We start from the raw sequence: 23,990 nt of genomic DNA on the forward strand, positions 1-23,990 counted from the left end.
GTCGTTCGATGAATTAATTCTACCGGCTGCTGGCAGTATGGACACTACTTAAGACTCACCCCCGGTTCTTGTTTGCTTAGTAATATTTTCAGTTGTGTAACAGCTTCTTTGTACGTCTTCAGATATCACGGATTGCTTGCAAGTTTGTACTTGTTTACGGAATAGGCTGCCTAATAAACTTCTATGAGATTTGAAATCAATCCCGTGTGTCAGTTTACCTGCCTTTTTGCAATCACCGGGGCGCATACATTTTTACTGTTTTCCTTGATGTCTTAAATAGGTTTATGAAGTTATGAAACGGGTGAATAAAGTAGTGACCATGCACCTTTGAATCGGGTGCATCTGTGTTCTCTTTCAATTCAGTGGGTGTAGAAAAAGGTGTAACAGTACACTATTCAACGGGGTGCTCCTGTGTTTCTTTGAGAGCAGTAGGTGTAGAAAGGGGAGTAATAGTACACTATTGAGCGGGGTGCATCTGTGTTCCCTTTGAGTGAGGCCGGTGTATGAAGTGGTGCAATGGTACACCATCGAATGGGGTGCATCTGTGTGCCCTTTCATTTCATTGGGTGTAGAAAGAGGTGTAGCCGTACACCATTGAATGGGGTGCACCTGTGTTCCCTTCGAGTGAGATTTCTGTAGAAAAAGGTGGACATGTGCACCACACCAACTGGTGTAGACGTAGTGCCATATTTGGGGTGCACATGTATTCCCCCAAAGGATGTAGTATATGTCACAAGCACTTACACCCCCTATGGGTGTAACCCATGACACCCTTTTTTTTTAGAGTGTAGTATACAATATGGAGAGAGACAAGGAACATACACATGCACTTTGCTGGACTAACAACCATCTACTGAACAACATATTTTCCTTCGTCGACTTTCATATACTGAAAACTTTGTTCCCTTCGTTGACTTTCATTCTTGCCTAGGGGTAATAGTTCTTCCTCGTCTTAATTTCTTCAGTTTAGAAAACTAGCCTCTCCTAAGGTAGCGTCATATGTGGGCTCATTCAGGCTGTTTTACACGGGAGGCGTTCCCGCAAGTACTTTTTTTTGTTTGTATGTCGCACGATGGAAGCAGTGCTTACATATTCGTCCTTCTTCTCCTCAATGGAACTCTAAAATTTCCTTTGCGATCTGTTTTTTTTTTTTTGTGTCTAGCCATGATGGTGATGTTTGAGATAAAGGGAGCACGTTGGCATTCGCGGCAATGCGCTGGAAAATGGCCCGCTGCTGCAATTGTGCGCACAGAAGCGGTGTGTTCTCTGGTGCGGTCATTGACACAGCGCCCAGTTTGTCCGATGTAACATTTCCTACATGGCAGCGGAATGTTGTAAACAGCAGCGCTTTCACATGGGACGTATTGAGTTTTGTGTGTGGTGCCGCACGTGCTCTTTTTGTTGTTGCTGGCCTCGCCGTTAACCTTGCGGCACATGGCATATGCCTTATTCGGAGCTGAGAAGACGACTTGTATTCCATGTCGGCCAGCGACCTTTTCAGGCGATGTGTAACTTTGTGGATATAAGGCAACACCACTAGAAGTTAAGGAGGCTTCTTTTTTGGTGGTTGTGCAGTCTCCATTGGTTTTCGTCGTGCTTCCTTGCAGATGATTTCGCAAACAGGTACCAGAAGTGTACTCATGTATCCGGATTCTTGAAGACTAGAGATTTGTGTTTGAAAACTGCGCTCGTGCCTATGGGTGCAAGATTCCTGTAGTACCGAAACAAGAGCTGTGGTAGCCAATACTCGTTTAACAATTTTTGAAGGTTCGAAATCATTCGGAAGATATCCTTTACAGGATTTAGCTTGATGCATCCAGCATACGTGTGAGCTTGTGTACTTTAACGAGAGATCGAGAAACCGTATACATTGGTTTACAGGAAGTTCATGATTGAAGGAAGTCCAGGACAGCTTTGGTCAAAGCTGCGCATGACTACTTCTAAGCACCCATCATCCCGCTCGTCTACTACAGAGTTGCACAGTAGAAGAAAGTCATCTACGTATAGAAAGATGGCCTCGATGCGATGATGTTTCAGATTATCTTGGATGGTCTTCCCGCATGCTGCAAGGTATATATCGCACTGCTATGGGGCAACTTGGGAACCTATGCAAACACCAGATAGCTAGGAGCTCAAGGAAGCTGTCGAGGATCATCCCAGCTGCATTTTGGAAGCGTTGGACGCCTTGCTCGTCAATTGCTGTACGAAGGATCGGTAGAAGAGTGGCATGGGGAATGGAATAGTACATGTCTGTATTCGCGTATTCATCTAGCTGTTCACACTCCCGTGGCGGAAGCGGGAAGCGCTCTAGTGGGAGTCACCCGGTTCTCCTGCTCAGCGGGCACGGCGGAACTGCTCGCGATCATGGCTCGCGAAATGTCATTTCCTAATGCAAATAACCCTCTTCATTGTCTCAATGTAGTGCTGCAGCCGGTGTCGGATTGGACCTTATTAGAAAGTTTTAGTATTGCGCATAGAAGCAAAAGCAAGCGTTGTGCGTTTGAGTTATTGCTGCGTGCTCCACGCTGTGCAGGCGCGACGTCGCCATGCTCCAATTCAAGACCACAATTATGGGCACGCGCGGTGTAGAAACCGTAACGAAAACACACAGCACTTTCGTTCGCTCGTATACGAAATACTAAAACTCACTACTGCTTGACCGGTTTGCAACGCCAACAAAAAGTGCTGCAGTGAGCAAACGTGCAAGCGGGTGAGCGTTTTTTAGCACTGGAAAGGCTGATACCGGCAAATCGGCGGCGCGCAAAAATAAGAAACAAAATGTTCTAAAAAAGTTATTAACTAAACAATTTTTTTATATATTTGGGGCATTTGGTCCGGGGGGATTGACGATGACTTTGGAAGTTTTGCCAGTGGTCAATGGTCGCGACTTTGATAGCTTTACACACTGCAGTTTGTGTGATTTTACATGGATTTTTCAAATTTCTTATAGAATGATTTAATTGATTTTAGAATATTTTTATTTTATAACTTGTTAATCAAAATTGCTGCAATTGGCACAAGTGATGATAATTTACATTTTTGAGTGCCATACTTGTTCGCTCGGCTCAAATTAGATCATAAGCAACAGATTATGTGAGAGCTTGAAAAACTACGGATTAAAATATCTTAATTGTAATATTATTATTAATACGAATTGCCGCAATGTAGGCTTTCAATAAACGCCCCGATCACAAACATCTGTCATTCAACCATAATAGTATTTCCAGAAAGGTCTCATTTTTTTTCGCATATAAAAACTTTCACATGTTTATCAAGATAGACAAACAGTCAAGCGCTGGATGTAATATAAACACCTATGCGTGACGCATTGCTTCAAAAAAAAAAAAACACTTCTGCTCTCTGACTCGGATTCCGTCTTTGTTTTTTTTTTCTTTTTTGTTTTTTTTTTTTTTAGTAAGAACAGTGTTTCTTAATTTATACGTCTTGTGAACCTATTCCAAATTCATCATCCGCGGCGAGATTTTGTAAAATTCAGAATGATTCTGTTATTTTTCTGCTATGGAATAATGTTAAAGCAAATCAATCATCTAAATACCCTCAGACCCCTTAGAAGGCCCGGGGTTCATTATTTCAGATGACAATTATCCGAGCAAAAAAAGATAGCGAGAACACACAAATATCAGCACTGATTTTTTCAACAAAAGCAATATTCTATGTTACGTCTAAGGGGTATAAAGGCTTTGTCTTTAATGGGACACTGAACTCTCCAAAATATCTCGAAGTGCGGAATCGGAGACGTACGTCGCAAAACAAATTTCCGCGAGCAAATTGTTTAGTTCATTAATTAAGCTGTGAGACACATCTTGAGTTATGAAGGAATTCCACTTTACCACCTATACCGAGAAATTTAATTCAATATAGAGCTTAGTTTCGGTTTCGTTCCAGAATGGAAACGTTCTTTTTGGCGTAAATATTACGCTAAATATCGTTTTTGTTTTCAGGATAAAAAAGGTGACTGGCGCTCATAACACCCTAGCTTCCTCGTATAAGCAGGAATCATGTATGTAGCTCAGTGAAGCCAGCACAGTAGACAGGCTCAGCAACTGGTATACCGGCGCGCATTTCCGACACTCGCTAAAATCGACATTTCGGAAAACGAGTGGCGCCACCTATAGTGAATTGGAGTCGCGAATATCGATGAAAAAGCCTGACAGGATGTCGCATTCCAGTTCCTGAAGAAAGCAGATTATGCGGTAAGAGTTTCGTATCCTGAAGGGGTCGTTTATCTGAACTTGAGATAGTATTTTTGCCAGAACAATCGAGAGATGGCCTTGCTAAGTGTGACTTTCTGAAACAATGGCGCGAAAGCAGTGTTGTACACGTTCCTCAAAAAAAGTACGAAAGCTCGTTCCTCGTTCCTTCCGATTTTCGGACCGCATTCCCGTTACAAGTTACACGTCTGAAAAAGGAACTCGTTCCCGTTATAGTTTAAAAAATGGAACGTATCGTTACAATACGTTCTATTTGTATTTGGCTAATTACTATATTTAATTAAATCAAGCATTTTTTTTATCTATCCCATAAGTAGCCAACATAGGAGTTTGTATGTCGTCATAGAAGGGCAACAGGAGAAGAAAATATGCGGAGGCAGGGTTTCATTTGTTGATATATTTAAGTTGAAAATGCAAGCCGTTTACAACTCCCTGTAACACCGAATTAGAGCGCAGCTCTTGAGGAGGAGGAGGGAAGGGTACTGAGGGTCACCTGTTCTCGGGGTGGGGGTGTCACGTGACCTCGGGGGGGGGGGGGATCATCTGACCTTGGGGGGTCATGTGACCCCCCAGAAAAAAATTTTCCGCTAGATTTAGCGGGGAATATTTTCCGCTAGATTTAGCGAGAAATTTTTTCCGCTAGATTTAGCGGGGAAATTTTTCCGCTAGATTTAGCGGGGAAATTTTTCAGCTAGATTTAGCGGGGAATTTTTTCCGCGTTTCCGCTAGATTTAGCGGGAAATTTTTTCCGCTAAATTTAGCGGGGAAATTTTTTCCGCTAGATTTAGTGGGGCAATGTTCGCTAGATTTAGCGGAGAAATTTTGTCTGCTAAATTTAGCCGGGAAATTTTTCCGCTAGATTTAGTGGAGAATTTTTCCGCTAGATTTAGCGGGGAACGTTTTCGGCTAGATTTAGCGGGGAATTTTTTCCGCTAGATTTAGCGGGAAAATTTTTCCGCTAGATTTAGCGGGGAAATTTACCCATAATACACCACGCGGTTACGCCGAAGGCGACGCCGACGCCGACGGCGACGCTGCTCAAGTCGGAAACGGGCGCCTAAGAGCTGCGCTCGAAAATCTCAGCTTTTAACCATATTCATGTTTATAGTAGATGATTCAGACCAGCCGAATATACTTTTACCCAACATTGTACGAGTGTTTAAGAACAACCTCAGACGTTTCAATTGAACAAAGCCCCTTGTTCTAACTTAACAACAGTTGCTTCTCGATATTGCTGTTCGCAAGACGAACAATTCGGGGAGAGGGTAGGGCCTTTAGAAGGTCAGTCTTAAAAACTACAAATATTTCTTTGTAAGGTTGGCTTTGTTCACTTTGAAGGTGGGGGGAAGGGGCAAGAAAAGAAATATTTTTTTTTGTATCTTTTAACTGACCAATGTTTGTAAGGTGCGTTCGATGTTTGTAACTGTAGGTCTCGTTATGGAAGTTCACAAGTGACTTTAGTCGGCCTTAGATTTTTGGGTGTAAGAGGATTCGTAGAACCGAAGAAAGTAGCTGAGATTGAAACAACCCTCTTTCTTTGCTTTTTCCTACGACTCAAAAAACTTGCTTTTTGTACCGCAGTTTCGGGCACTATAAAAAGAATCAATGTCAACCAGCTCTCCTGCACCCGAAACTGTTAGCAAGCGAGGTGAGGACCACACAAAACAATCCATAAGATTAGTAGCCAAAAAGGTAACGACACCTTGCACTTCGTAAAGATATTGTTTTTGCACTTTTAAGATTTTACTGTTCGAAGTAAAATAAAAATTACTCCACTGGACGAAAAAAAAAAACGCCGTTACTCTTTCCGTTCCAGTTAAAATGTAACGCGTTCCCGTTCCAGTTCCAGCGATGCAAAATGGAACGGCGGCGTTCCTTCGGTCCTCCTAAAAGGAACGCGTTCCAGGAACGCCATTCCTTGGAACGCCGTTCCGTACAACACTGCGCGAAAGAGAACCTCGTCATTGTGTGTTTTGGCCCAAAAACGAAGACACAAAGTTCACCTTGTTTCGTTCCTTTGATCTCTGTCACAAGACTTCCACATTGCTCCTCTGCGAGTATTTTAAGAATGGCCCCTTTTTGGTGATATACTTTGTTTTGGATCTACTGGAATGAAATTCTTCGCCATTGCTTGTCAAGCTTTTTCTTCAAGTGTCCCCGAATTCATAACCACAAACCCACTTCCTTCTCGGAGAGACATAGTCCTAAGGTCTTTGCGACGTATTTCACGCACCGTTGTGGCGAAACTAAACTTTTGATTTCCCTGGCTCCGTCCACCGACTAGGAAGTCGTCCTTCACTGACGATCTCTGAGATTGCTTCCTCGGTTACTTTGGATGCAATTTGTCGTACCTATCTGACCTTGTCGATGGCATTCAGACTTGGTTGGAGGGCAACTTTTTGCCCTTGTTCAAATACGCTTCGTGCTGGTGCTGAAAAAGATACTTCGGCGATGACCTGAATTGCGGAGCTTTTGGGCTCTTTCGTAGGTCTCCTGGCCAGATGGTGCTTCCATGCTGGAAGAAAACACATTTTATAAAGGTAATCCGTAGTATATCTTGACGTGCTCAAGTGGTTCGAAAAAACGTTGTGCCTAGGGCATTTGACTTTTAGAAAATCCGTGAGTATGCGAACCTGGCGCCATGTTTCGGATCTCAGGATTTTTTAGACTCTTTGGGCTTGGCCTTGCGATAGTTCAGCAGTGGCCATCTTCCAGCGCATTGTCGCGAATGCCAATGTGCTGCTTCTTTTTTCAAACATCACCATCATGGCTAGTCACAAAAAGACAGATCGCAAGGGAAATTCTAGAGTCCCTAGCCATTCAGGAGAGGAAGGAGGAATGTGTAAGCACTGCCTCCATCGTGCTACATACAAAAGAAAAGAGGTATTTCTAGGAAACGCACTCCGTGTAAAACAGTTTGAATGAGCCCACAGATGACATTACCTTTGGGGATGCAAGGTTTTCAAACTAAAGAGATGAAGACGAGGAATAACTATTTCATCTAGGCAATAATGAAAGTCGACGAAGGGAAAGAAGTTATTCAGTAAATGAATGTCGACGAAGGAAAAGATGCTGTTCAGTAAATGGTTGTTAGTCCAGCAGAATGCATCTGTATGTTCCTTGTCTCTCTCTTATTTCGTCCTTCGTTCAGCTGGCAAATATCACAAGCATGAACAACCAACCAGCTCAGCTCCAGGCAATCACAATGATTAAAGTAATCTCGCGTCCTCTTTCAGATTGTGCAGGCACTTCTTTGGCTTGTTTCAACGGTACTGGCTAGCTTCGTTCTTCTCGCCACGTATCCATGGAACAGGGGGAACCTGCCCGACGACATCCCAAACGCAATCTATGGGGGCTTCCATCGTCCTCTCTGGGCCGTAGCCTTTTTCTGGCCCATGTACGCCTGTGCCACGGGACGAGGAGGTCTGTGGTCAAGCATTTGTTTTTTAGGTGCCACTAACAATAAAACACTAATATGATAGGAAAGCTGGAAGAAAAAATACCTTTTCATGTGAAGTCTAGATGTAATGTGAACTTTTTCTTCTTTCTATTTTGGGCGATGTTTGGCGTGCTGGAAGCTCCAGATTTATGACGAGTAACCAAACAGTAATGCGTAATTTCTATATATTGCTCTGCCAAAAAGCAATGATTACAATAGTTACTTTTAGTAGTGTTTCCCAATGACTCTTTACAGTCTTGTAAAACAATTGCCTACCCTCACTACATTGTCTAGTTCAGCACGACCAACGCCAGCATTTATCGCGATTCACCTAAAAATGCTTAATACCTTTGGGTCTTTCTAATAGTCAACCTTTTTTACTGCGTGTTAAAGATGTAACAAGCTACATTTTAAAACAAAGTGTTCGAATCTACTAAGTATATTGCTTAAATAGAAGGTTCAATATAATCTACATTGACTGTTTTCTTTTTGAAATCACGCTTTGGCACTGCAGGATTCCTGAACGGCTTCTTCTCGTGGAACTTCTTTATACCACTCTCTCGGCTGGCGTTTTCCATCTATCTGGTCCAAGCGCTAGTTTTTCATCTTCGCATGATGCGGTTGAGAACCTACCTTAACGCCGATGAATTCTTTCAGGTAAGATCCCACCTGCGGGGGAAAGCGGCGGGAGAAGAAAACACGTGGCGAATGAAATAAATGTTACTACGACACTGTCGAGAGAAGTACACCTAATTTTATTGATGATTAAGCTGGCAGTATGATGCATACTTACTAATTATGGAAACACCAAAGTGAGAAGATGACAACGTCTTTATTATACAAAGTCAGTAGCTGTAAATGTGAACGCATATACTCAAAATAGAAATAACAGGTGTAATTAAAAGCTACAGTCCTTGTTTAAATTTGGAGTTGATTAATAACAATTCAATGCTAAACCAGTTTTTATTTGTAAACTTGATCTTACACTAGACTAGTCTAGCCATGGTCCAATTATGTGAAGTTCTGTTTAAGAGCTCTCGTTCGTGAAGTGTCACTAATCGAATGTCGGTAAAACTCCTTAACACCAAAAACGACGCCGCATCTGCGTGTAAACGAAAAGAGAATGTGGCGGGAGCTGTCCAACTATAGGGTGTCCCAAGCGGACCTTCCGCTGTAAAACGAGTCTGAAATATTTGCGCCTGCACATAGAGAGCTTCAATTTTCACCGAATGTGCACTGAGCTGGTCAATTTTATCGCATCAAATTTCAAAATTAATAATATTGCGAAAAAATAGAGCAAAAATCTTGCTAAAGTTTAGGTTAGGCGCGTTCGCAGAGGACCAAGTTAGTGACGCTATTTGTTATGGCATCTCCCGATAGGCGCAGCGAGCAGACGACAGAGTGCGTCGTCTGCTCGCCAAGCCCATTGGGAGATGGCGACACAATAGCCTCGTTAACTCGGTCGTCTGCGAACACGCCTAACCTTGACCTCGTTAAGTTTTTTGGGGATACGGTCCATTCGTCACATGCACACTTGTCACAGGACGATTGGTCACAGGGCGATTGGTCACAGGACGATTTGTCACACAGGAACATTCGTCACAGGACGACTCGTCACGCGGCCAACCGGTCCCAGAATAGTTGGTCCCCCCCCCCCCCGCCCCCAAGATGTATTGTGCAATTTGGCTGGAGCGGACAAAGTCGCTCACCTCATATCTCATCTTATCACCTCATATCTGAAAGGCGAAGAATTGGTAACGCACGTTTTAGCTTCTGGTTCGGTCCCAAACATATTAATTCGGCCTCAAAAAGTGGGTCACCTCTTATCTTAGCATGTCTTTCGCTTCTCAAGGTCAATAGTTTGTAACAGACATTTTAGCTTCTGGGTCCGTCCCAAACAGTGAATGTGGAGGCCATATAAGAGCGACTATTTTTGAACTCGGATTATATTCAAAATAATGGAGGTGATCGCTACAGAGAGAGCCATGATGCTGCACGAGGGGTACTCGTACACATTCAGCAGAAAGAATTCCGATACTAATTGATTTTGTCGAATAGATGTATGCAAGGCAAAAGTAAAAGCTGATTTGGCTGCCAGTCGGATTATTGCTCGTTCAAGCCAGCGACTGAGATCAACCTGCTGAAGACTCGTAATATAATGAAAGTAAGAGCGGAGGAGTGTTGTAAGATTAGTTTTCCTAACCATTGGTTTATGTGAAAGTGGGAAGTCGTGAAACTCCTCATCAGGGAATGTGGGCAGTTGTTGAAATTTGCGATTTACTACCGTCCCCTGCCCGATCGATGTGACCGGTTGCCCGCATGACGAGTCATCCTGTGACGAATGTTCCTATCTGACGAATCGTCCTGTGACCAATCTTCCTCTGACGAGTGCGCATGTGACGAATCGTCCTCATCCCAGTTTTTTGCTCCCATTCTTTACAGAAGGAAAGCTACGCCTTGAAACTTCACATGGGCAAACTGACCTACTCAGTGCAGATTGAGTGACAACTTATCATTTTTATGGGCAGGCGTACTTTTTTTGGCTCGTTTTACAGCGGAAGGTTCGCTTTGGGACAACCTTTACAATTATGAACGGGCTCTTTTTTCAGAAACAAATAAAAAATGAATTACAGACTTCTCTTTAATAGCTTGATTGCATATTTTGAATGCTTGCTCGAGATCTGCGATTGCGTTAATCTTTCTTTTTTTTAAATATTAGGACACACAACTATTGTTTATGTGCAGTTCACAACGTCGCTCGGCGTTTTCGCCCTGAGCATCTTCTTCGGCTACGTGCTCCACCTGACCGCCGAGGCTCCCGTCATTCAACTTGAAAAACTGATCTTCGGACCAACCAAAGACAAGAAAGCTTCAGAAACAAACGGCAAACCTTTCTTTGCCGCCGATTCAGAAAAGTCACAGCTATGATTGTGCATTATGTATTTGTTTACCGTACATGTTAAAAACCTGTCAACACCATGTGATATGAGTGGTTAAGAGGGAGTAGTAACCATAAAGGGCAGCTTCACATGACGTACGTACTTCCAGCTCAAACTCTCCTCGGACGCCATGTTGATGAACTTTCGTCCGATGTCATTCGATGCGCTAATGCAGTGCTTTCCAGCTCGGTTTAGTATTTGGCGTCCTGATCAAATGCGGCCACCAGAATAGTCGGCGACTCAAATGAGCGTCATCTGGTACTTGATTTTAATAGATTCCGGTCCTTATTCAGACTTAATTTAAATCGAGCCGGAGGCCGTGAAGTCGACCCGACGACGACCGAAATTGCCCTTGTATAGATGCTGGGGGAGGAACCTCGAAAGAAAAGAAATCGGATGAAGCTAAAATTTATGCGTCCCTAATATGGCCATGATTTCATGTATGCGCTGAGTTCTTTGGTTAAAAGAGCCGCTGGCCACGCTTCAGCGCTTCCCCAACACGCATGAAATAAAATAAGCTTTCGCGTGTAAAACAAATGGCAAAAGTGGGGAGCGCTGCTCATCAACATGGTGTTGCGCGGCTTGCCGGAAGGTGAAGGGGTTTTGTGGAACCGCCTTGTTGGTCAAACTGAGCTGAAGACCGCAGTAAATTGTTCACTGTTAGTCATTGAACATCCTTTCACTGTGCAATATTCCCAACTAGCATGGGAGGCCGGGACGTGCAGTGATCATCCTAGGTTTCTCGCGTTCACATTGTGGTTAGAAATATTACGTTCTGTGTATAATTACGATTAAATTACCCTCGTCGGCAAAGCTAGATGCCTCTTTACCTTAGTAACCAATAATTAAAAAGGTCATAAAATTTTTAAGAAAAAGAAAGGCAAATCAACGCACAAAAATAAGTATGCTAACGATTTTCTTGATGTAGATCTTGAGAAAACCTACCCGAAACTCAAATTACTATAGATGTTTTTTTTTGTGACGGCAACCATATGAATTCTTGACGTAGCTGAGTTGGCGAAAAATAGAAAATTACTTTATCTGCCGATAGGAATGAGCTAGAAATCGAGGGTTCAATAGTTCTACATTTTTGTTCTTGACTATATTTTTGAATTTCAGTAATACTTGAACTATTTACTTTATTGTTGGTCGCCCAACCCGACTACGTCATATTTCAAGGAACCCCAACGCAAAAACGGCTTATGGTGACTGCAATTTTAAGAAATGCAGGGAGTGGTTTTTCGCAACTTTACCAATGAGATTGTGGCATTACCTGATAAGAGCACGGAACTACCAATCATCAAATCTGTCACTGACTATAGGGCAACAAAACTTACAGACATTTGAAACAAAGCTAGACCTTATTATATTTTTATGTTTGTGTATAGATAATGCGTGGAGTGTAGATATGTCTATTATAATGTAATTTTTCCCCTCAAAAATCAAGCTTACTAGCTTAAGGGGACTGCGAAAGGTTTTAGTATGCATGACTAACAAAATATTTGAACCTGCAAAAAAAAAGAAGGTTATCAAAATCGAAAACTTACCCTCAGCACTGCATTTCCGATAAATTACTTCAAGGTGTCCTTGAATTGACAAAATATTTGCTAAGAATATGATGAAAGACGAGAATTTACAAATTGAGAGAAAGTGTGTTAATTGTTTCGTGTCTGTTGTGTGGAGGTGTGAATTTACCTTCCGGCACTTTACTACGTTCACTGAATGACATTTTGAGTTGTTCGCACTTTTTTTTTTTTTTTTTGCATCGGCCATTTACTCGATGTTATATGCGTCATTGAAAAACACTGAACAAAATAGAACTATAAATAGTTTGGGACTTTAGCTGACGTTCGTAAGCTAAAGTTGATTATCTCACTTAAACATGCAGCGAAAGGAGCTTCCAAACAATTATTACTGCAGTGTATATGAAACGAATGAAAATTATATTGAGCAGTTCTAAAACAGTATCAATTTTACTTGGACACCAAAATATTCAAGGGTCTTTCACAGGAGCTTAGTTATACTTCAGCAATATTTACTCCGAGCTTTACCTTCGAATGAAATAAATAAATTTGAGACTTAGACTGAATTAAATTTAGACACATTAATTGGTTTACTTTTGCAAAAACAAAACCTCCGGTTGGAGTTGCAAATTATAATAAGCTTCGTGCCCCTTTCGGGTGTGTTTGTTTTGTCTGGCTTTCCATCATATTGTAAATAAATTTATGAATTACGTTATCAATACTTTGAAGTGTGTTGTTTTTTCTTAGGTGGGGGAGGGGGGCGGCCGGCAACAATGAATTATCCGTACTATAATTTTTTCTCTCCTTGTATAGAAAATATTTTGTCTACGTTGTTGCCAGGTAGGCGAAATTACGATTGTAATTCAAGAATAAAATCTATGGCTAGAATAAAACATTCCAAATAAAAAAACAGTGGGCAATTGCGATCTAGAAATGTGCAGCCCTATATTGAATCAAAACTATCAAAGAGTTCAATCACAAATATGGTTCATTACGAAAGTCGCACTTTTTTGGCGTGCATTGGAAAATCTATAGGGTACGCCGGAAAAAAATTCGATTTTCGCAAATGAAGCCAGCATATTCCAATTAAGCTAGCTTCTCAGTCCTTAAATGTATTCTGCACACTGGTCAAGGGCATCAGTACATCTTGGCAAAGACTGTCTGGCATCATCGGCTTAAGTTCAAGGATTTATCCTTTTCTCCTGACTTTCTCTCTTTTGGATTCACCCCATTTTCCTAGTTGTGCATCAATGTTCAGTAAAACTGTGCAAATAGTACTGCATAAAGTTGTCCACCAGAATCGCCCATGACTAGGACAGACGTAAAACTGTTTTATGGGGTTTGTTATATATAAAATATACAACTAGAAATTTGTTAGCAGACTGTAACCACCCATGTATTCTCAAAATTCTACAAAAAAGGTTACTTCCAAAAAAACGCCCTCTTTTACAGAAACTGAGAACAGTGTATTGTAGCGTGCTCTGAAGACACCATCAGCTGACAAGTTGGTAACTTATATACGATTGGCTTTCATATAACTTCATCTGGTAAGATAATTGCATGTATCGAGGTGATGACTATTCCGCCGCATGTCAGTATTTCAGAGCTTCGAGGAAAAGGAACGTGATATTTGAAAGATACCGCACGAGAAGAGAAGCAAGCCGTTCTGACAGGGAAATTGAGTTATGATCAAATTTAAAAACAATTCCAAAATGCTTCCATATTTACATGTCGTACCTAGGCAGGGTACGTTGTTCTGAGTGAGATCCGTCTATGCCCAGACGAGACCTAACGTTCCGTGGACATCATAAAATGTGCTGAAGTCCGACGTCCCGAAGCCGACGTCCTACAGACATCCCGCGGATGTCTCAGGAAGGACTATCCGAAAAATGTCTCGGAGTTCTTGGGACCAGGATATGGAATATAAGTACACAATTCCACAACTCCGCCTAAAAAAACAACAAAAAAAGCGTGATTCTTTTCTGTTTTGAATGAGTTCCAAGTGCATCTGTTCAGGCGCTTTCACTGCATAAGCTTTCAATGTTCGTATTCGTTGCATCATAGCCGCTTCATTCCTCAGTGTGACGGACACGATGAGCGACCTTGGTTGTGCCGTCGTTGTACATTGTAGTCGCAATGTAGTAGTGTGCTCCTACTCGTGGAGGCTGGTGTATGACTGACTCTGGCGTTTGCCGCAAAGTCCTGAGGCTGACCGATCCACAGCCATCATCATCGCCAGCGTCATCGGTTTCGGTTCAGCAGGCAGTGTTGGAGCACTGCACAGGCCGGACTTTCTGGGCCCGGCCCGATAGAGGCACGGCCCGGGTCCGGCCCGGGTCCGGCCCGAGCCCGATAGAATATTTAATTTCTTGGCCCGGCCCGACCCGGCCAGGAAGAGAAACTGCCCGGGCCCGGCCCTGGCCCAGCAAAATTTTTAGACAGAAGCTTGAACCCGGACAAAGGCCGACAAACAAAAAAATTAACATAAGCCTGAGCCCAACCCGAGCCCGACAGATTATATACATGAGCACGAAAAAGTTCCTAGGCTTTAATCTAAAAACTGACTGAGCATAAAGCCAGCATATTTGACTTAAATTTATTTTAAACTTAAACCGAGTTATTGTTGCTGTTATTTTTGTATTTGACACGATAAATATTTTGACTTTGACGATGTATTTTTGAGAATATTGGCGACGTATGTACTTCATAAGTGATTTAGAGACAAAAAGTGGGCAATATTTTATTTACTGTATGCAATTCTTGAAGAAATATTGGACTTTTCGTCGTTCAATTCGTTTCACAGAGAAGTTTCCACTCTACATGCTTTTGTGAAGAAACACTCAGAATCCCACTAGTGCATCTTCAAAAGGCTGTATTAGCATAAAAGTACCTATGGAATAAGCTTATCTTTGGTGGCATAGTAGGTCCCCTGCACAAAGTGAAAAGTCAAGCTCACGTTTCTCTTCTTTTTTTTTTTCCTTTTAGTGTGAAAGGCAGAGAAAAAAGACACTCATGTTGCACCCTGCGACTGGAATGCCCTCGTCTTCTTGACCGCACTTTGCCACTACGCTGATGGAATCCATACGTTTCCTTTTATTCATGTGAAGTCCTTCCAAAAGCAAGACGTTTTTTGTTTTTTTTTTTCTTTTTTGAACGGCGCCAAGTTATTTTGCATTTCACTTGTTTCTAAAACGTCTTTTCTTTTTTGAATGGCGCCATAGTTATTTTGCATTTCGCTTGAACCTAAAAGATTAATCAGAACACTTTTTGTTATCAACAAATTAGAATTTGCGGCGAACGACTTCCCAACCAGGGTCCGGGCTGGCCCGGGCCGCGACGGCCCGAAAAATATTTTGTTCAAGCCCGAGCCCGGCCCGGGTCCGAGAAAAGTTCGTGCTACCCGGCCCGAGCCCGGTTCGTGGGCCGGGCCGGGCTCGGGCTTTCGGGCTAGGCAGTGTGCTATGAATTTGAATGTGAGATTACGGTTGTTTGGAATCACTGAACATTTTTTTAAGCAACAATTTTTAATTTGTGTTTTATGATTTTATTCCTATGAAATTTAGTACGATAATCTTCGTAATTCAAGCATTGCTTGCATTTGCCACCACCGTGCTACCATTATCATAATGAAGCAATAGCTGAGGGTGGCATGTTAACTGAGCTGGAAGAACCCTGGACTCTGAAATCCGGCGATCCGGTGCTACCACCTTTAGCAAAGAATTAATAGGGCGTCTCAATATATTTTTTAGCTTTCCCTGAACATCGTTAACTTTTTCTGAAAGCATTTTTTTGTCTTTGTTGGCGTTATTTTGTTTTCATTCACATTTCTAGTGGAACGCGTGCTGTGCAGGAAACTGACAAAACAGTCATGACTAGAAAATGTAAGTACAATTTTCTTTTGTTTGGAGATACACCACGCTCACATTATCCTGCATGATCTTAGGTTGAGCAATAGAAGTTTTTCGGCACTTCCATCCCTCGAAGAGGTCGTAAAATTTAAGAACGAAATAAAACCAGGCGAGGTACGTACGAGAGAAGTGGGCACACCATGGGTGTTGTACCGAAATTGACAGCTTATCACCACGTCCGTCGTGCGACAGAGCTGAGTGGCAGCACTAACATAATAACTAATTTATATTGCTTTTTTACTATTCATGTGTGAAGCTGCTCTGTCGCGTGCTCATGTGCAATCGTCATGCATTTGGCCGGAACACAGGTAAGGTTTGGTTTCTAAAGATTAAATTGTTCACGTCTTTTGCAATACCATCTAAGCTGAAACTAGTACTCCAAAAATTCAGATGTATGTGACTGTCCTCAGAAACATCTTACTTTTAGGGCGCGTGGCCTTACATGAAATTACAGCAAGCTGGTATGTTTTACATGTGTAAGTGGGCTTGCCTCGAGTATATTTGACCTTTTTATATACAGTTGGAAATTTTCAGGGCCTTCTCTTCACTGTAAGAGTGAATACAACTTTTTTTTTCCATTTACAACAGTTTCACTGTCCACAACATTGCAGATGGTAGGAAGCCGGTGTTTGGTAGTCTAACTACTAATCTTCATTGCTTTACTTGCAGCTCCCAAAAGTAATTTATGACATCCTTTAAAACTGTTTTCATATACATGGCTGCAGTGCCAATCGGTAAATTTGGCTTTATGCGAGCAATAGTACACAGTTGCCTGCACACCGTTTTAAGTTTAAGGTTGACATTAAGTTCAAAGTTTAAACGAAGACGTTTTTGATTATCGCCCTAAACTTATTGCAAGAACACAAGCGTTATCAGCGTGGCGGTGAGTTTTTAAACAGTCTCTTGAAATGATCTGCCTACTTTGCTGCCCTGCAGTATTATGAAAAATTATAGAAAAGACTAGTGTTCTGCAGCTATGCCCGACGCAGTTTTGCCAGGATCTGCCTTGCCATAGGGTTGATTGTGTCGACTGGCGGTTTATATTGGAGCGTAAACATTCACCACATTTATGAAACAGTCACTGATGTAACAGCGACAACCTTCATTAGCCGCGTTTACATAGTCGCATCGAATCCCGATGTCGCATGCAATGCGCTATGTAAACGGCATAATGCACAAAGAAAGCGCATCGCATTCAAGTCGCTAGACAGAGGCGGATCAAGATGGCGAGTGCGCATTCATTCAGCCCATGTAAACGGAGGTCGCATCGCATATTGGAGCGGTGAGGATTATCTGAAGGCGCTCGCTGCGGGAGCGAGTGAGCAGCTGAGAACATGGCGGCGGCCAACATCGTCGGCGGTGTGGGGAGCAGTCCCGTATGGTCGCCCGCAATTTTTTTCCGAGAACAAACGCGAGCTTTTATTGCCATCATAAGTAAGCGGAATATAGCGGAGCTGCACTCTAAAAAAAGCCCGCGCGTCTACTTTCCCGCACAACACTCGAAGAGCCAATCAGAGCAACTTATGGAGGCAGCTCAGCGAATGACGATGCCGAAACATACGTTTAGACCAAAAAACGCAGTCTGAGTTGTGACATTAAGCAATGCAAGCGTGACGTTTTGCATTGCTTAATGTCACAACTCAGACTGTGTTTTTTGGTCTAAACATGCGCTTCGGCATCGTCATTCGCTGAGCTGCCTCCTTAAGTTGCGCTGATTGGCTCTTCGAGTGTTGTGCGGGAAAGTAGACGCACGGACTTTTTTAGAGTGATATGCTCGCTGAGGGTGGCCCCCGTCCAAGCCTTGCGAAGTACGACTTGCGCGGCCGAAGGGGTCCCAAAGGCTTCAGCGCAAGCACGAACTACACCGAGAGCTCCGAGCACTATGTAGCACTGCGTGGTTGTGCACAACGAGCAGCTGCTACCTCGGTGCCGTTCCTGGCTGTGCAGGAGCCTTTCGGACTTGGGGTCCGGTTGGTCCGCTCGCGATCGGCGAGGTCTGGCGCGGCGGAGCGCGGAGGCGTCCTCAAAGCGTGCGCACACCAGACTTGGACGTAGTTCAACTACTCTACTCAAACTACTGTAGTTTAAGTACTTTTTCAACTAACTTGGTAACTTTCAATTACAACTTGATTTGGATAATTAGCAGTTTAATTTAACTACTTTTTCAGGTAACTTCTACTCAAGTTACTAACTATTTTCGAAATTATATAGTGCTAATTTTGCCCATCACGAAAGTTTGAGCATAGAAATGAATAAGACGCCAGCAGATAAAGTGGCATTCCCGAAAAAAGGGCCCCCCTGTTCGGGAAGGCGTCCTTCGGCCAAGGTGGCGACAAACAGCCAAAATATAACACCGGCACGCACGAACGCAGGAAAAGATGCTTAACAAGCCTTGGTCGGGTATTGACCTAATCCGGTAATGCACGCAGGCGCCGCGTTTCCAGCTGCAACCGTGAAAGACGGCGACACTCCGAGAGTTGTTGTTTTCGTGTTGTCTGTCTTTAGTGAGTTCTGACTCAAGCGGTAGGTTCCACGGGAGGCGCCACTGGAATGACCTCGCAGCTGGGCGCCTGTTCCTATGGTTGCCTTGTTGTCAGCGCATACGCCTTTGCAAAGCCGGACTGCCCCGCGCACAAACCCTGGCACGGATAATCCGTTCATGGGAGCCCGCTCGCGCTTCCAGCTGCAACCGTATTCGCTACTCCAGCGACCTATAGGGGGCGCCACCACCAAACAAACATGGCAGCTGAGTCCAGGTCGCGTCGGCTCGGCCGCGCCGCCTGAATGGGTGGCGCATTCAGTTTAATAAATTTTCTTTTGTTGAATGTCCAATTTTATGGGTATTTGAACTGAGACAGTTAAGTGTAGCCGGTGCGCATAAACTTGCCGAGCATAGTTTTGTTTTGCCGGTGTTTTTTGTTCTTTTCATGTCCAACTTTCGTTTCGGAGACTTCGATCGAAACCGAAGCTATGGGCTCCGGAAAATCTCCGGGAACCAGTCGGTCCAGGTCGCGGAGCGACCTGGACCGACTGGTTCCCGGTTTTTCCGCTTGGCGGCGTCCGTTTTGCTGGAGTCGCGAATAGGAGCGACGATGCTTGTTCACGTAATCCTTCGCGTCCTTCCAACCATCCATGCCAGGGAAACCTCCTCTTTGTTAAAAATGATTTACTTGTCAGGCGTGTCATGCGCATCAGAATATTGTAGTCGCCGGCGAGGATTGCGAGTTACCCTCGGGAGACCATTTTGTTGGACCCGGCGTCAGCGGCGGAGTATACTTCTTTTCATCTTCTGTTAAACCAAAACAATTTTTTTTTTTTTCAGTAGCGTAGCACTAGCACTACAACGGGATGAGCAGTCGTCCGGATGATCTCATAGTCGTGGCGCGAGACTTGAACCCTTGACGGTTTGGTGCACTCGCTCAGCGTACTCTCAGAACGACGTCGGAATAAAGAGGGGCCAATCATAACAATTTCAACCTGACGAAAAAAAGAAAAAAAGGAGGAAAGTTTGTTATAAAAGACCTTCTACCCGAGGCAAACCTCACGTGTTTAGTCATGGACACCTATGATACCGACATTCGCTTACCCAACCCTGCACAGCCTGTTTCTCTAATTCAACGCTGCCGTTCCATCCAGCCCATCGGTGAACCGTCTATTTAGCTTGGCTGGGGACGTCCTTACAAGGAAAAGGGAAAAACTCTCCCATCAAGAACTTTGAAACTCAATTGCTTCTGCGAGCAAATAAACTATTTTGGCGAAAACGCAAGCCATAAATGGACTGCATTTATTTTAGGCTCGCAGGGTTTTTCATTGATCAAAACTGCTGTTCATTTTGCTACCACAAAATATAAAAACGTAACTTCGAAAGTAACTTCAAAGTAACTAGCTACTTTTTACCTAATTACTATAACAAATGCGTAATTTCTACTCTGCTCCAATTACTTCTGGCGTCGATACTCAGTAACTTAACTACCTTTCTTGAGTAATTTGTACATGTCTGGCGCACACACGTCGCCTCTGGTCCAGAGTGACCCGGCGGCCCGGTTTGGAGCTCTAAACGCTTGGGTTTTGATGTTTCTTCCGTCTCGTAACTTCTTCCACAGCACCGAAGACAGCGGGCTAATCCTTACGTTCACTGAACGCGTCGAAAGGCCTCCACGTGCGATGCACCGGAAAGAGGGGTGCGGCTGGTGCCGGAACTGCATAACTTCGAGCTTTGGCACGGCGTGGCGCCACCTTCGTGTAGGGCTTGGTGCGCATTCATGTAAATGTTGCCGCGTCGGCTTCGTTTGAAAAACGAGTGGAGTCGATGCGCTGAAGTCGCTTTCATGTAAACGAGGCTATTGTCTCGTTTTGCAGCTCCTTCAGCTGGCCCGTCGCATAGTGCGGCCCAGCCTCCCCGTATGTTGCCACAATGCCTCAATGATCTTGTGGTGCACACATCTATAGCCTTATGGCTGATAACAAAAAAAAATTGAAGGACGTTTACATTTTTCTGTAACGCCGAATTAGAGCGCAGTTGCCACGCAGCTTTTGAAAAGGAGAAAGGGAAGGTACGGAGGGGAGGGTATGCCCTCCTCTCCCTCTGTACCCTCCCCTTCTCCTCATTTGCTCTCCTCCCATTTAGCGGGAAATTATTGCTAAATTTTCTTTACACTTAGCGGAAAAAATTCGCCGCTAAATTGCATGGGGAAATTTTTCCACTAATTTTAGCGGGGTATTATTTCCGCAAAATTTAGTGGGGAAATTTTTCCGCTAAATTAGCAGGGAAATTTTTCCCCTAAATATAGTGGTGAATTGTTTCCACTAAACTTCACGGGTAAATTTTCCCGCTAATTATTTTTCCGCTGAATTTAGCGGTGAAATTTTTCCGCTAACCTATTCTTACGCTAAATATAGCATTGAAAATTTTCCGCTAAATTTAGCGGGGAAATTTGACCATAATGCAACTCGCAGTTACGGCGACGCCGCTCGAGCGGGAAACGGGCGCCTAAAGGGCTGTTTATACTCCATCGTCGACGAACGCAATGCACGCCGGCGCAGACCGACGTTCGTCGGCCACTACGCCGCGCCGAGAAGCGCCCGAACTGTGGTGTTTACAGTCCACCGTAGACCAACGCTGGTCCAGCACCCCCGACGAACTGCCCCACTTTGCGCGTGCGCGTCTCCATGGTAACCGCGTCGTCTCTACGGGTTATCTATGGGTGGTAGCTTGCGCCAGCTAGCCTAGAGGCAATCGGTCAGTCTCATTCGGCCTCGTGTTGCCATCTCACCCATCAGAACAACCATTCCGGGTAGCAGTTAGCAGTTAAAAACAAGCAAATCATGGTGATAACGAGTAAAAACCAGCATTTAGTTTAATCTAAATGTCACATAAATGTCAACAAAAATACAAAAAAGCAAAAACAAACAAAACGATATCGCGTTTCTCGAACCTACCTGCTTCGTGGGTTCGACGGAATCGTGCCAAGCGACTCCGGTGATTTCGCCAGGATGCTTTAATAAATTCGATGCACTCGATCTTCCACAGAGACCTCTTTCTGACTGATAGCCGGTGTGTTATCATCATAGCAGTATTTTACGCTAGTACACACATTTGGTCATCCTTAATTCTAATTAACCCTACCTTTGCCATGTCATTAAGCTTCCAGCTTTTGCCGGCACCTTAACACCACGGCCCATCAACCGGCTCGTTAGGTCGATAGGCCTATCGAGAATCGAGGGTAGCGCATCCTCGGAGCGGTCCACGTCCACGCAAACACTCGATCAGTCAAGCGCATGAACGTTAAATACGCACACCAACACGGGAGCAAGACGCACACACGACACACGGCAAGAACGACAGGTTCAGACCCCAGAAATGAGCATCTCGAAAACTCCGACCGCCCCAACGACCCCGCCTACCGGATTCCCAAATGAGGCGTTCGCGTGAAGGTTTCTGGGCTAGCCTCCGTCGGCGCCGTCGTCGTCCAACGTCGAACGTAGAGCATGTCCAAGTCCGTCGTAAGTTACGCTGCCGCGCGTCGAGCTGCTCAACGCAACGCCGCTTTCAACTTCACGTTGGAGTATAGACAACCCGTTCGCAGACAGCGTTAGCGAGCGTGAACGAGCGCGTGCACTCGTTCACGTTACGATAGAGTATAAACAGCCTTTGAGGGTGCGTTCTAAAATGTATATTTTTTCCTTCATGAGTGTTAGAACTGACGCGTCTCAAATAACGGCGTTACTGGTAACGTGTTACTTTTTTTATTACTTTTTTATTACGTATACTACCGTACTCGTTAGAATTGCAAGTGACTAACAAGTCATGTAAAACCGTTATTATTTTACAGTATCTCCTATCAAATTACGGACCCGCTACTCTTTACAGTCGATGAGAAATGGCCGCATGATTGTTTAAAAACGAAATTATTTTTTTTCTGTGCATTGCGTAAAAGAGGCAATGAAACCCCAACAAAGCTATCTATAAACAGTGTTATTTCAAACTCTATCGGAAACGTTCCCGCGAGCGGGCCGACCTCTGCGCAGAAACACTAAGTGTCTTTGGTGCAGCATTTGTAGAGAAGCTGCTAATATCACCGTCGCGCTTGCCCAGAAGGAGCAGCCGTCTCGCTGGAAAGAGACGTCCGTTCAGAAGGCAAAGTCTGTCGCCGCTTGAAGGATTTTGCCTTAGTGTCCTTGGTGCAGTCTTTGTAAAGAAGCTGGTAAAATCACCGTCGCCGTACTCTGAAGGAGCAACCGTCACGCTGCAAAGAGACATCCGTTCAGAAGGCAACAGTCTGCCGCCGCTCGAAGGATTTTGCCTCAGCGTCCCTAGCTACTCCATCTGGTCACCATCCTTCTCTTCAAAACAAATAAATTCTTGTTCTGTCAACAACGGAAAGGATAAACTCTGAAGCGTTGGAGTTTTCACGCTTTAAAACAAAACAAGTGGCAAGGTTATCGCAGCATTGAACGGCGACCGTCACCCAGAAAGATGTCACCATCTTTTAGAATCCCTGCCGCCGTGCTACAAAGGTGCGGTCTCTGACTCCCGTTCAGAAGATCGCCTCCCACCAAATCCTCAGGGCACCCTTTCTCCCATAGCACCTCCAAGATTAGACGAAAGACTCCGTCACAACCATGTACGGCACCTTCTTTGTGTCGCAGTTCGCCAGACATAAATACCATAGTCTTCCACGAGAAATCATGCACCCAACTTCCTGGCAGTCAAAGACCAAGTTATCCATTGCTGGACGCTGCACCCGCCTTTTCCTTCTCGCAATTCTTGGTTGCGTGTGAAGGCTACTGTACCATTCTTCTAGAGCAGTGGTTCTCAGCCTTCGATGTTTCGCGGACTCCTTGCGATTCAGCGGAGATCATGGAGGACCCCGTTAGTGGTAGGGAGAAGGGAAAGGTATGGGTTAAATACAATAAGGACGTAATAAATGAATTTAACTGAGGGCTAACGTAAAGTAGACTTCTCTTATAGACATACACACGAGAAAACTCGCCTGAAAATGAAAAAAGTCCTCCTCGATCTGAAAAAAGACAACTTTTATGGCCGGGCTCGCCTGATGTGGCAAGGCTTCGCAAACCCCTAGAACTACTTCGCGGACCCCCATTTCAGAACCACTGTTCTAGAGAGACACATTTGTAGCAATGATATGGATGGCTTTTGTGTGCTTCACCCTTACTTTGTTGCTGCCGGCGTGAAAAAAAAAAAACACACTTCCGGTTGTAAAGAGAAACTTAGGGTAAAGAGCTTATAAAAAATCGACACCATGTTTAGTCATATATACACCTAAATATACTACGAGCACGCATATGAATATAACCAAAGTATGGCCGGCGCTATACTTAGTTTATAATTACCCATTATCATCTTTGGTTATAATTGTTGTTTATAAAAAGCGATTGGTGTTCTCTTTTTGTTGCTTGTGTAACCTAAAACGGACCGTTACTAAAAC

At 43.9% G+C, this 23,990-nt stretch overlaps 1 protein-coding gene across 1 annotated transcript in view; it reads left to right on the plus strand.

The window, feature by feature from the left end:
* LOC120841602 (nose resistant to fluoxetine protein 6) overlaps positions 1–10,599 on the plus strand; it is a 71,595-nt gene extending 60,996 nt beyond the window's left edge. The window contains exons 13-15 of the mRNA XM_040212529.2: positions 7,469–7,655; positions 8,186–8,328; positions 10,417–10,599. Coding sequence (XP_040068463.2) covers positions 7,469–7,655; positions 8,186–8,328; positions 10,417–10,599 — 513 coding nt within the window. The remainder of the gene's footprint in view (positions 1–7,468; positions 7,656–8,185; positions 8,329–10,416) is intronic.
* Positions 10,600–23,990: the final 13,391 nt, after the last annotated feature.

Source organism: Ixodes scapularis, unplaced genomic scaffold (genome assembly GCF_016920785.2).
Source record: "Ixodes scapularis isolate PalLabHiFi unplaced genomic scaffold, ASM1692078v2 PGA_scaffold3__209_contigs__length_174095766, whole genome shotgun sequence".
In the NCBI taxonomy this organism is placed as follows: Eukaryota; Metazoa; Arthropoda; class Arachnida; order Ixodida; family Ixodidae; genus Ixodes; species Ixodes scapularis.